Source organism: Zeus faber, assembly GCF_960531495.2.
Source record: "Zeus faber genome assembly, chromosome: 14".
Classification (NCBI taxonomy): Eukaryota; Metazoa; Chordata; class Actinopteri; order Zeiformes; family Zeidae; genus Zeus; species Zeus faber.
In genome coordinates, this window is record NC_137200.1 from 21,445,057 (window position 1) to 21,460,056 (window position 15,000).

Here is a 15,000-nt window from a genome sequence, read left to right on the forward strand (position 1 = left end):
CCGTCCTAATTTCCACGTGATGCGGCGGCGGCAGCGGCAGCGGGCGGCGGCAGCGGGCGGCGGCAGCGGGCGGCGGCAGCGGCAGCGGCAGCGGGCAGCGGCAGCGGCAGCGGGCAGCGGCAGCGGCAGCGGCAGCGGCAGCGGCAGCGGCAGCGGCAGCGGCAGCGGGCAGCGGCAGCGGCAGCGGCAGCGGCAGCGGCAGCGGGCAGCGGCAGCCCCGTAACATTTGCGTGGGAGTTCCCTTCAAACGCCAAGTAGGGATAGTACACATCTCTCTCTCTCTCTCTCTCTCTATCTCCCTCTCCGTGCGCATCCTCCCCCACAGAGACAGCAGCGGCAGCCTCCTCCTCCACAGCTTCCCCCCCCCCCCTGCCTCACCTCCCTCCTTCCCGCACTGGGAACCAGTAAACCTCCCTCCCTCCCTCCCTCCCTCCCTCCCTCCCCGCAGTCGAGTCGGCAGCGGCACACGGAGCGGCGCGTCTGATGCTGCGAACGCGCGTCGAGAATCACCGCTGACCCATCTCATTCCGTTTTATCATTTTCATTTCATTTCTTTTTTTCTTTTTTATTTATTTTTATTTTTGTCCCATTTTCGAAAGGAGGAGGAAACGATTCAGCGCGTTGAGAGCAACTGCCCCATGAAGATGTCCAACGCTGACATCGACTTGAACGCCGCCGATCGGATGGTAAAATGTGAGTCGGGTTTTTTTTTTATTATTATTTTTTTATTATTATAATAATAATAATAATAATAATAATGAATCGAATAATAATTATGATAAAAAATAAAAAAACGCTACATCCGCATCCGCAACGTGTGAAGCTGGTGTCGGTGTTTGACGCGTGATGTCTTTGATGTTGATAAACACGCACGACGTCCACGCACAGGCTCCTTGCAGTGGCCGGAGTGCTGGTGCGTGTGTTATCAGGGAGGCAGCTCATGGTTTATAGAGGTTACACCGTATGGGAAGTGTGATGCGTTCGAGTCCAGCCTTGGTTGTGTCCCCCAGCCCCCATTCAGGCTGTGGACAGTGATGCTGCAGGATTTCACAGTCGGGTGAAGAGATGCAGTTATTACATTTCGGTGTATTTGAACCGGTACAGTCGGTTTGAAAAGCCTCTGTGGGGATTCATAAGAAGAAAAAAAAAACTACAAGTGGAACTAATTCCGAGGATAACGGCCACTTCCCGGCGTCAATGAGAGGACGCCGACAGTAATTGTGTCCTAACTTGTGACTCGTTTTCCAACTCCCTATCCCAAGGTGCTGCTGTGGCCTCGTTGAAATACAGTGTCACCCCGGATGGAATGATGATTCTGGATTTGCCAGAACATCTCCGTCCGAACTTAGTCCGGCGATGCATAAACATGGCACGTTCCAGTCCAGGACAAGATCTTTAATACGATGTCCATTCCATGCAGGAAGGTGTACTTACAAGTGATCAAGGTTTTTTTATTTATTTAGTGGAAGTGACAATTCGTACTTAGACTATGTAACAGAAAAGGAAGAGAAAAACAACAGCATTTTAGGCAACAATTAGCAACCGGAATGGCAGTGCAGTTTAGGGAAAGATTTATTTATTTTGGTGGTCTACCGTTCATTTTGTTTCGTCCACTCTGTATATAAATAGACATGGATCACACGCAGACTCTATGATTTCCAAATTGTAGACATGAAAGATTACAGCGGCTTTCAAGGGAAAGACTTAGTTCACGTCCACCAGCGGCATCAGCACCACCACCACCACCACCACCACCACCACCGCCCCACAAGACTGCATCCTGAGTTTCTTCTCTTTATTTTTTTCCCCCCAGCCTCTTACGGCAGTTGAACGAGGCAAAGAAGACAAGTTCTGATCTTTTTGTCCTGCTTTATTCACTAGGGAGTCAGCGCCGTGCAGCTCGTTCGTTTGGAACTCAGAGCCCCGTGGCGTCGGTGCTGGGTTCAAAATGTCCACGATGATAAGTTTCAACCGTAACTTGAGGCCATGAAACCGAGTCATCGAACTATGGTCATAAACCTCTCGGCACTCCTCCATCCATCCATCCATCCATCCATCCATCCATCCATCCATCCATCTAGTTTCAATAGATGGATGGATGGACTTACCAAAATGATAGAACTGATACGAGTCAAACCCATTGGAGGTAATGGCACTTTCCGCCGTTCAAAGCCCAGATCCACACGTTCCGACGCACGGTTCTCGTGCCGCTTTACACCGAGAGCTTCATTAAAATTCTTACAAGTAACAACGATTTCGGGGGAAGGCCGAGCAACATGCCCGAGTGTCGAGTGGCATTTTGGAAACGCTTGCTTTTTGCACGCCGACGCGGTTAGCCTGGACAAATGTATTGGAAATGGGAAATTTGTTATAGCGTGCACTATTTGTTGAACCCACCAAGGCGGACACATCTCATGTATAAGTCGGCTTTATGTTCTTTTTGCTCTTCTCCCTCACATATTTTGATTTGGTATGGATAGATTATATACATGCTGGTCACTGGTCCAAATAGTTGATCATTTTAAAGATTAAAGCAGCAAGCCATTCGCATTCCGCTGAGAAAAACGTTACGACTGTGATTGAAAAATGCACGCAACCTAAAGCTCGTCTTCCACCCAAATGTTCAGTCCACGTTAGGCCGTCTCAGTTTATTTAGCCGAGCGGATAAAAATAAACCACAAGTGTAAGTCAGGTTTGGGAAAAAAAAAAAAAAAAAAAAAAAAGCCCATCGCAGTCACAAAAATAGGACACTTTTCTTTGATAGGAATCCAGCCCTTCTACCAGGGCGATCTAGGGACGGTCGGGCCAGGTCGGTGTACCGCGCTCGTATCAACAACATTGAAGCGCGAAGTCGGTGCGTTGCTGCTGTGCGAATGTATGCGAGCCACCCATGCAAATTGCACCATTCCATGCAGGCACTGGCTGTACTCCAACAGTCAGCTGCTGCTGCTGTTGCCCGGCAACATACACCCTAGTTCAACTCTGCTTGGGTGCCCAATAGAAGTGAGCTGTCACCCCCCACACACACACACACATACACACACACACACACACACACACACACACATACTGTATATACACACTCAGACAAATTGCTCTATTGCGTTCCATGTGACATCAATGACATAACTAACCCATCAGATAGGAATAAGAAACAGTGTAAATTATTACATCGAAACATCGTCCTTTGAACAGGCTTTTGTCGCACGGTAGACACACACCTGGGATGGATGCATGTGTGTCGCCACGCCCACACGTCTCTCTGTTCATGTTTTGTCCTGACCTGATTGTCGTTTTGCGTCCGCGCCCTAGTCCTTCCGGAGTTTGCTTATTTTGCGTTTGCGCCTTGCCCGGTCCGAAGTTTTCACTCCCTGCTCAGAAATCACTCGGTTCTCCAAGTAAGCCTTTTTCCTCTCTTGTGTGGCGTGTCACGACGAACAAGTAAGAGTCCTCTGAGCCCCGCATGGCTCACTTGACAAGAGAGCGTTTGAGGAAATCCGCTGTCTGCACTGTCTGTACGGTGCTGACATTTTGAAGCGGTCTGTTTTGCCACGTTGGGAAAAGCCCAGGCTTGAAAGTGGCGAGAGGAGTATTTGCATGCTTGTAACCAATTCCCCGCTAGTCTGCCAGATCCACATCAGAATTCCAAGGCCTTTGTTGATTCTAGTGCCACGGCTAATTTAACCGTCTAGTTTTGCTTGAGAACAGGGAAAATTCTGACCTTCCAGCGGCAGCGGGGTACAGCCGAGCGGCTCGGACAGCCTTTGCCCAAGCAACTTCCAAAGAGAGGTGTTCTTTTGTTCAAGGACAGAACAGTTGAACAGTTAAAGAAGGATTTTAATATTCCCCCCCGGTTCGGTTTCTTTAGATACCTACTTACAAACACAAGTACATAAGTACTTACATACCCTCTTACAACTCCACAGAGTACCTGGATAGAGTCTGAGCATGGATCCAGTTGGTAGGGGTCCGGTGTCTGTATTGCATGGCGATATTCAGAGGGTTCGCCTCGCCATCACTGGGAATGACCATATCAGATACAAATTGGCGGTCTGCACCAATCACCTGGATACACTCATTATCAATATGTATCAGACATGGCTTGTTGCAGTTTAACGTTCTGCACAGTTTACATCTATCAGCGTGTACCCCGGCCAAACTCCAAGCTGGTTTCGACCCGACCTGCGTCAGGCGCAGTCGAGACCTAGCTAGCCTCGGTCACGTGTTTTGGGTGATGTCCCAAACGGACCCCATTCTTATGACAGTTGAATGAGGCAAAGAAGACAAGTTCTGATCTGTGATTAATAACTGATTTAATAATAATAATAATAATAACTAATAAGTGATTTAATTCATTAAATGAGAAATTGTTGTGGCAAAGTGGTATCTGTGACGGTTCATAATGCCGAGCGGTCATTTGTTTGTATTTTTGTCGTATTTTGGAGTATTGAGTACGACTGTGAGTGCACAATATATGTGAAAAATCAATAAAAAAGATATTTATACATAGAGAGGTGCCCAGGGGGCTTCCTCATCAGATGCCCGAACCACCTCAAACGACTCCTCAATGCGTAGAAGCAGCGGTTCTAATATAAAGAGTGATGTCCTCCCTGAGGTCCTCACTCTCTAAATTTGAGGCCGGCGACCCTGCGGAGGAACCTCATTTCGGACGCCCGTATCGCGACCTTTCTTCTTTTGGCCATGACTCAAAGCTGATGACCATAGGTGAGGGTTGGAACGAAGACAGACTGGATGTCATAGCTCTGGATGGGTCAGATAATAACTACGATAATTACTCTCTGCCTTAGCTTACGTGACAGTCATCTGAGTGCCGTCAACCTGCACCTCAAACCGCTGCAGGTCTTAGGGCGTCCGCGTTCAACTTTGCTTAACCCTCATATTGCCCGGGCTACAATAACTCTGTCTCCGGTTGAGCAGCGGCGCTCCAAGTCGTTGACCGTCCAAATGGGAGACCTGTTGAGTGTTGATCTAACTATTCTCACAAATCCTCCGGCTTAACACTGGAGATGGAACTTTCTAACAAATACAACCAGAATCTGCATCAGCCACGGTGATGAGTGGGAGATGGCTTTTAACACCCCGATGGAGACGAACCGGTTTTCTATGTGGGCCAGGGATGTGCCCACAACCACCTCCTGTCAAACAGGCTCAGCGCCCACCTTGGCTTGGCCAATTTCCGCAGTTGATCCAAAGGCTCGGTACCTCGGCAGCTCCCTCCACTGCCGTGACCGAGGGGTGTCCTTCCCGTGTTAGCGTGACACATTTCGGCTTCAGGGAGGTGGGACACGTCTTAACTGCACCCGCCTGGTTCATCCGCGTCCATCAGTGCACATCATCGTGGATGGTGCATCCGTCTGATGAGGTGGTAGTTGACTGGAGCTAGGTAGAGATTGTGGGGTGGAGTTGGTTTGGTATAGCTAGGGAGGTTTCTTTTGGATTTCTCTCTTAATATATTTTGTCTTTTTTATATTCTCTATCTGCCGGTCATTGTCCTGTTTTAGCTGCCTTAAGTTGACAAACGCAATTCTCTTGTCACCTTTACTTGCTTCATGCATGCGGAAGCTTAACCTTTGTTAGGGTGAGTTTGTGATAAAATATGATTTTCTCTGTGTGCGTCAGTGAACAGTAACCTTGATTTGAAAAGATTTTTGAAGCTGGCTGAGGTTTGAAAATGCTGATAGGGTACATTATCCCATGATATAAAGCCAACACTATTTTAAAGGGGAATATCACCCATTTTCAGCATCAATATAGCCAGAACTATACCCACTGAGTTATGTGGTCTACAGAACAAATTCCTACACGTCTCTGTATCTGAGAACAGGGCAATCGGGCAACTTGAGAGGCTGTACCGTCCTCACGGAGGCTAATGGAGGATCCTAATTCCATTCTTGGTTCTTTGCTTCACTTTGGCTGCGAGGTACAGCGTCTGCTGTTATTTGGAGCTCCACGTATCCAGACCTTTGTCGGGTCTGTTCGAAAATCGAAACACAAATCCCAACCGGGCCAAACTAAATTGCGATTGCCTCGCCTCTGCTCTGTCCTCAGCCGTCCCTTTTCCCCTGAGTCACCGCCTCACCATGAAGGAGGTGTTTGACTTTGAGGGGAAACCTCGCGTGGATGTGCTCAAGGCTCACCTCACCAAGGAGGGACGCGTGGAGGAGGCTGTGGCACTGCGCATTGTGAACGAGGGGGCAGCGATCCTGCGGCAGGAGAAAACCATGCTGGACATAGAGGCACCGGTCACAGGTATGTCTGTCTGTCTGTCTGTCTATCTGTCCGTCTGTCCACAGATGATCCTATCTATCACATTACTTTACTGTGTGATGTCCTTGTCACCGTAATTGCACTTGCAATTGCAATAGTCACGCCAGAAAAATTCAAAGGCTGCTGGTGGAACTTGATATCCCAAACTACGGCACACTTGACCACGGTACACGCAAAACATTTTGTACGCTCTGACGATTGGGATTTTTATGGGATTCCTCAAAGCTATCAGTGAGTTTGAGCCCCTCTGCCCAAAAAGAAAAAATATGACAGGGAAGTCGGACAGGGAAACCCCTGCAATATCGTTAACCCCGATTGTTAAGGCGATTGTTTTTCCTGCTTACCCCCTGCCCCCACGCATGCACGCACACAGACACACAGACACACACACACACACACACACACACACACACATACACACACACACACACACACACACACACACATACACACACACACACACACACACACACACACACACACACACACACACACACACACATACACTAAGAGGTCAAATTGTAGGGTCAGCTACAGATTATTGCCTTGGATTCTGTTTCTCCCTCAAGTGCACTTAAACAGAACAGACGCTTGTTGACATGGCACTTGAATGTAGGTCATCCGGTCTCTGTAACCTATCGTCCATCCTGCCGCAAGACTGCGACGTCCGAGCCTTCAAATACAGTACTTGTTATTCCCAGGTCGGACAAAATCACTTATTTGTGTGATTTTTCTTTTTTTTTTTTTCCCAAGTCTTTTTGTTTTCTCATTGATGGATGATGCCAATTTCGGATGCGTAGGCCTTGTTGTGCAATGCCTGTGAATACAGTGAATGGGAGAATTTGTTTTATTGATAATCATTAGCTCTGACAGACAACTCTGAGATTTACTTTATAATGATCTTTATTTATTTCACATAGTTTGAGTTTAGCGTCCGGGCTCTACTGCTCATTACTGTAGATGTACCGCAAACATAGGGGTACTAAGTGAGCTAGAAATATAGGAGTGACAAGCTTGAATCCTTTCATTGGATAGAAGAGTAGAGCCCAACAGGTGGACGCAGGCAGCAAAGCAGGCAGCAAAGCAGGTAGGGCAGGAGGGATTGGGTTAAATAGGCCGGCCCATAAGAGCGTGGAAGCGTGTGGCGGCGGCAAGTTGTCTGACAGAACTAGCTCTGCAAGCCACGCATCATTTTGGGTCTCTAACTATGCATTAATGTTGCTGAGGGCATCTACAACAACTGGAGTTTTTTTTTTAACATAATTCGGAGGAGTGAAAGATATTCTGTTCTTGGCAGAGAATCTCATAGGGAAGCAGAGCGACCCTGAAGATGTCCCTCTAGTATTCAGTACCTACTGTGCAAAAATCAGCAAGGCACAGTAACTGGAGTTAAATGGGAAATTATAGTATAAGGATAGTGAAGAGAGATTGTTTTCGACGGAATGTATGTTGTTTCTCGCAGCGGAGATCTGCTTGCTCCTTGAGTTATTATAATCACGCCACATTATTATGTTGCATGCCTTATGGGCATAGAGGCAATCCCTTTTTGCGATGGCTTTAACTGTGTGGCGCTGGAACTCTCAAAGTGCTCCTTCTCGCCGGCTCCATTTTGTGGCCCGTGAAACGGACTCTGTTCTGCCGGGAAGTGATTGTGCTCAACACTGATCCTGACTCAGTGTCCCGCTGAACACAACACAACACGACGCAGAAGGAGCACGACGACAGTGCAAATGAGCGGCATCTGTGGTGTCGCTGAAAAACTTTCATAACAATGGGTGTGTGTGTGTGTGTGTGTTTTTCTTTTACCGTTGGAAGGACCAAGGAAAGGTTTAATATGCAAAGATACAGTAGTATATTTCACTATCTATCTACACTGCAAAAAAATTTAGAATAGAGTCATTGGATCAACATTAAAAAATGCTTTATGTTGTTAAGCCCATATTTATTTTTCGGTTTTCTCAACTTGAAATATACACTCTTATCTCTCAATCTTAAGTTTATAAATCGAATCAAATAAAATATGAAGGATTTAAAAGTGATACGATGTTTCTACTATCTATCTATCTATCTACACTGTGTGGATATTATTCAGTGTAGTGTAGATGATCCTACCATCACAAGTGATGACAGTAGTACCGTAATTGCACTAATATGCAAAGATAGGAAGATACTGGATGTAAAATCTATCTATCTATGTATCTATCTATCTATGTATCTATGTATCTATCTATCTATGTATCTATGTATCTATGTATCTATCTATCTATCTATCTATCTATCTATCTATCTATCTATCTATCTATGTATCTATGTATCTATCTATGTATCTATGTATCTATCTATCTATCTATCTATCTATCTATCTATCTATCTATCTATCTATCTATCTATCTATGGGTAAATCTGAACTATGCAGGAGCATGTTGCATGAGAACATCATTTCTTTCCTTTCGCCCGCTCTGTGTCTCACCTCTAGACAGCACAAAGCAGTGTGACTCAGGGTCTAAGTATGGCAGGTTACATAATAACGTTCAGAATCATTTTTTCTTATAGCACGAGAAAATCAGTAAACATTGTGATTTACGAACAAAGTAAGCACAAAACAAAGACACGGGTGCTGAAATAAAAGAACGCAGCAAAAACGTGTCGTGATGATGTGGCACTAAAAGGGTTTAGGGGCCAGTGCGTTTTTTTGTGCATATAAATGCAAACAATAATATTTAGATATTTTGTTTGGATGATAGAAATATATCAAAACAATATGCATGTGGACCACTCTACCCACAGACACAGGTTCATGGAGGGAGACGGAGTGGGTTGGGCAGTGAGGTGCCGACAAGGTGGGTTTTTATTTCCAGCCCAACGAAAAGGCTCACTGGCCAACATAAACATAAGGGAACCAAAATAATTAATCTGCAGGTTCGGTCGGGTCTGGTCTGCAGACTCCTGCTGCCTTCGGGTCGGGCCAATCAGCGCCAATGGGACTGATTTGGGCGACCCGGTACAGCTGCACTGATGCAGGACAAAGCCAGTGCTGTCATCTGCAGACCATGGCTTAACCATGCCCCCTTGTCTGCCACATACCCCCACTGCCTGACTTAGGCTGGGGAGCCTTCCTGCCACCAGCCCAGTGATTTTACCTTCTCAAACTGCAATTTTCCGTCCACTGGATGGAGGACGGAGTCCACTGGAAAGGGCTGGTCAGCTCTAAAACGCTGGCTACAAACCTCTTTTAGAAGCTGGCCGGCCCAAGAACTGCTTGACCTCTTTCTTTCTCTTGGGCCTCGGCCTGTTCCCAACCGGGGGAAAATTTGAGCCGTGCCTAACCGGTCAAGTAGCTTGTTGACCCGGGGCATCGGGTGCACGTTTAATTTTGACACCTCATTTACCTTTCGATAGTCTACACAGAACCAGACCGACCCCTCAGGCTTACCTACCAGCACGATGGGGCTACACCAGTCACTTGTAGACTCTTCTATCACCCCCAGGTCCAACATGGCCTTCAATTCTGCCTGCGCGACTTTGCGTTTATGCTCAGGCAGGTGGTACGGCCGGGAGCGTACTTTTACCCCCGGGGTCATCTCCACGTGGTGGTGTATGAGGGACATGCAGCCTGGCAGGGGGGAGAAGACATCAGAGAAGCATTGCTGTAACGCCCCCACGTCTGCGCTCTGGCCTGGTGAGAGATGGTTACTAGAAAGGGCTCAGATGCTTTTGGAACCGCCGGCCCCAACTCATCCCCCTGGATCACGGACCCCTGCTCCTTCCACTCCTTTAGGAGGTTAAGGTGATAAACCTGAGTCGCCCTGCCCCTGACCGACCACTTGACCTCAAAATCGACCTCCCCAACCCACTGTGTGACCACAAAGGGCCCTTGCCCCTTTGCGAGTAATTTAGAGCTGGACATAGGGAGCAACACTAACACCTGCAATTGCCTGAGCCGAGCCCCCCTGTCGTATAACCGGCGCTGACATTCCTAGGCCTGGAGTGAATTCTCCCGTGACGAGAGCCCCAGTGTGTGTAGCTTTGCCCATAAAATACTGAACTTTGTTCTTATTGGTGTGAGGCCCTTCCTCCTGCTGAAGAGGAGTTCAAAGGGAGAAAATCCCATAGAGCCCTGAGGCACCTCCGGCACAGCAAACAACAGAGGGTCCAGCCATTTATCCTTATTATGCTATTCTCGTGCACAAACTTACAAACTATGTTCTTCAGCATCTAATTGAACCAGTCCACCGGACTGTTGGTCTGGGGATGGTAAATGCTGGTCTGAAAAGGAAGTTCCCTGGTCGGTCAGGATTTCCCTCAGAATCCCGACTCGACACTTTTGGCCATAATAACATAATAACATTGGGGTACCAGGTTGCATAATCCACTAGGACTAACACAAAATTATACCCGCGGGCACTGTGGTCTAACAGTACGCTGAGGTCCATAGCGAGTCTTTCGAACAGGGGCTTGACTAGGGGGAGGGGCCTCAACAACGTGGTAAGTGTGGCTGGAGGGTTGACTAATTGGCACTCAGGACATGCAGCACACCATTTTCGCATATCTGCCCAAATACCTGGCCAGTAGAAGTGGCCATTATCCGCTGCAGTGTTTTGTCATGTCCAAGGTGACCGGCCATCAGGTTATGGTGAGTTGCCTGGAAAAGCATTTCCCGGCGGCTTTTAGGAACCAACAACTGGGTCATTTCCCCTCCTGACTGAGTGTCACACCTCACTCGATATAACCTGTCCCTAATCACCAAGAAATAAGGATGAGTGAGCAAGGCGTCTGGGCGTATCAATTCGCCATCGATTTAAAAACCCGCCTAAAGGCCATGCGTAGGGTATGGTCCTGATTGCTCCAGTGAAAAATCATCTGTGGAGGAGACCACTGGGACCAGGGAAGACCCCAGTGGGCATTCCTCCGCTCCCAACCTCATAGCAACCACTAATGACTCGTCAGCATCACCATGCACCATGCAACACTGATTTCCCTATCGACTGTGAGCGCACTCCCCCAGCCTCATTAAAGTGTCAACCCTGGCCAATCCGTACCCAAAATCTAAGAGTGCGACAGGCGGGAGCTAACCACTGCCCTCACCTCATGCTTTTTCCCCTTGTAACGAAATTCAAGCAGCACCATCGTATACGTGTCATTATCCTCATATGCATACAGAATCTCCACCTGTGACGCCTCCACCAAAGCCCCACGTTAGAACAGGCGTTGCTGGACCATCCCCTGAGAACAGCCAGACTGCAGCATAGCCTATTGTTTATGCCATTGTATTCTTACCGATACGTCTCTTCCCTCCCTCTTACTGGGGGAGGGGCCCGGCAGACCAGCGACCTGAACCGCCTGTCCAACCTCTGTCATGGAGCAGTCCTGCCAGACATGGTCAGGTCGCCTGCAGCGCCAGCATCCCTGCCCAGAAGTTTGAGAAGCTGTCTGTAGGCCTGAGGCGGTGCAGTCCTGGGAGCTAATGGGGGACAGAGAGGGGACAGCACGGGAATGGAAGACGGCATCCCGTGGCACCACAGGGCCTGGCTGGAAGGTGCTTGTTCTCTCCCAGGCCAGCGGGAGGGGAAGCATGCGGGAACGAAAAGGGGCGTCCCACGGGACCAATGAGCCAGGCAGAGCCAAGGCCGTTCCCATCCAGGCCATTGGGGGGGGCTGGGGTCCTGCCAAATACCACGTGAATCCTGGGCTGAGGATGCAGCGGACCCTCAGGCATTCTCCTCCGGGGCGCTCGGATGAGCTGGGGACCTGGTGAATCCCACATGGGTCACAGGGCTGGACGCAGGGCTGCTCCGGCACCTCCTCCTCCACGTGGCACACCTGCCTCCCGGACACGGTGGTGGTGCTGTTGGCCCCTTCAGGCGGTACAGGGCCGGGTCGGACCCGGAGGAGAGGGAGACCCAGAACCAGGGTTCGGGAGGTTTGCTGGCCACCGCGGGGCCGCCCCATCATCATGGGAGCTCACGCTGGCGATTCCAGTCGGCAACGGAGGAAGCTGCGCTCGTCCTCCAGCTCGCCAATGCGCCTACGCAGCCAGCGTTCGTCTCCAGTGCTCCTTCCATTGTCCCTGTTCAGGCACCACTTGTAGGCGACTCTACCCACAGACACGGGTTCACGGAGGGAGACGGAGTCGGTTGGGCAGTGAGGTGCCGACACCTTATTATTTCCAGTCCAACAAAAAGGCTCGCTGGCCAACTTAAACATAAGGGAACTAAATTAATTCATCTGCATGTTCAGTCTGGTCACGATCTGGTCCGCGGACTCCTGCTCCCGCCTGGGACCCTCACTGCAAGACAGACAACACTTATGAACACTCTCCCAGCTCCCCCTTATATGCCACAATGCACTAAACTTATTCATAAACAACAATTATAACCTAAAACAAATAACAGTAGAAAGATAAATGAATAAAATAAGCAGGAAAATGTATATAAACATATACTAACTAATTAAACCTGACAGTGAACCAGAAATATAAACCTGATGATAAGAAAAACATTGGAAATGCACAATAAACCTAACGGTTAGTGCTACATATAAGCCAAAATTTTGAAATAAGAAGAAATTCTAATAATAAACTGGAAACAGAATGTTGGCAGTAAACCTCAAAAATGACCAGTAAATATTCACCTCTGTATCAACAGATACAACAGAACAAAATGTGTAACTTGTAATATACAAGTTGTGCAATATGTGCAATGGTAAGTTATTTATTTATTTATTTTTTAGCTTTGATTTTGATTCAGTCTTTTTGGATTCGATTCGAGGGGAGGCAGTCATATTAACTTTTGGTCAACTAAAACTTTTTGCGATAGAGTTAGGTATTATTCTCCTTAAAAGGGTACGTGTAATCATTAATTAATAGGAGAATAATAGCTGCTGCGCTGCTAAGAAGCCGACTCTTAACACAAAAAAATATAATATCAGATAAGATTTGTTGGGAATTCATTGTTTGATGGTCAGCAAAGTGATAACAAACAACATTTTCCTCCATGATGATGAGGATACAGCAAAAGGAGAAGCCATGGTGTGGTACTCATGTTTTTTTTGTTTTTTCTACCTTTGATTTTGGCTGAGTAGCACCTTTAGGCCTGTTACATACCCGTAACAATGCAAAGAGCAACGCAAGGGGCTTTTCTAGCATTCTTGCGAAGCAAATGTGTGCGTTCAAATTTTGAAAGCACACATTTGACGTGTGCTGCAATTCCCCGCTGCATTCCGACGCCGATTGAGAATATGCATTCCTCCTCGGCCGCCGTTTTTAAATACCACGCGCAACGCTTCCCCCGAGGAAATGAGTGATTTTGGTGCCCCCTAAAACCCTGTGTATTGTAGCTTGCGTAGGGTGTGTAACGGGCCTTTAAATAATATTCTCTCAACATTCGTAGGAAAACCCAAAGTCATTGTTATTTATATGCAGTTTCAACCAAACCTCAGAAATCTTGCGCTCCATGATGAGTGATCCACGGTCCTCTGACCGCGCTCGCAAACGAGGCATGGCTAGTCCTGCCAGACATCTCGTGGCGGCGCCGCGCGCTTCGCCGCCCATATTATGCGAGCTCATCGCTCCTGTATTTCCAGCTCCCTAAGTGTACGCCTGTGTTCACTGTACACCTCGCAGGGAGTGACGAGCAGCAGAGCCCAGACGCCCGAGCTCAAGCGATGCAAAATAAATAGCGATAATTAAAAAATTGAATCCAAGATCGAATAATCGAAGGGTCTGGGGGCGGATTCGACACCCTGTGTATTCGACATTAAATATGGATGATGATTTTAACGTAGTGCACCGCATGTTCGCCTGCATGCATATATTATGAGGCGTTTGTGCACTTCGGGATCCTTGCAAGGGTGCGTGTTGGTGTTTTTGTGTTTTTGTGTGTGTGTGTGTGTGTGTGTGTGTGTGTGTGTGTGTGTGTGTGTGTGTGTGTGTGTGTGTGTGTGATTGCTTTAGTCACACAAGCAGTCTCCCACTCACATCGCTGTGAGCTGTGAGTAGGCGAAGGCCACAGCAGAGCTGATAGGGAAGACGGAGAGGAGGAGCTGGAGAGAGAGAGAGAGCGAGAGAGAGAGAGAAAGAGACAGAGACAGAGAGAGAGAGAGACAATAATGAAAAATTGAAGACGCAAGACAAGGCGACTACTGTATGTATGTTTTTGGGGGGGGGGGGGGTTCAGAAAAAGAGGTGCGTGTTTCTCCCAGGGGACGAGCTCTTCAGGGGAGACCAACGACCTCCACCGAAGTCACCCACCCACCACCTTCCAGTGTGTGTTGTGTGTGTGTGTGTGCGTGTGTGTGAGGTGGGTGGGGGGAAGGTAGAGAGAGAGAGAGAGAGAGAGAGAGAGAGAGCGGCCTCACGGGGCGAGACCAAAGCAACATCTGTATGCCAACATTACATAAGGGGCAAAAGATCTTTTTTTTTTTTTTGTTCAAGAAAAAAAAAAGATCACCATAGCAACAAGAGTGTGCAGTATCTCTCCCATCACTCTCTCTCTCTACCTTGAACTTGCTCACTCTATCTATCTATATCTATCTATCTATCTATATCTATCTATCTATCTATCTATCTATCTATCTATCTATCTATCTATCTGTCTATCTGTCTGTCTGTCTGTCTGTCTATCTATCGTTCTTTCTCTGTTTCATATATATATACAGTATGTGTGTGTATATATATACAGTATGTGTGTGTGTGTGTGTGTATATACATATATA

The 15,000-nt window shown here is 47.7% G+C and overlaps 1 protein-coding gene across 1 annotated transcript in view; it reads left to right on the forward strand.

Moving 5' to 3' along the window:
* Positions 1-638: 638 nt before the first annotated feature.
* The window catches only part of LOC307240180 (protein phosphatase 3 catalytic subunit alpha-like), a gene marked incomplete at both ends in the record, with an annotated part of 25,174 nt that continues 10,812 nt past the window's right edge, over positions 639-15,000 (forward strand). Inside the window, 2 exons of the mRNA XM_080013862.1 lie at positions 639-693; positions 6,070-6,270. Coding sequence (XP_079869988.1) covers positions 639-693; positions 6,070-6,270 — 256 coding nt within the window. The remainder of the gene's footprint in view (positions 694-6,069; positions 6,271-15,000) is intronic.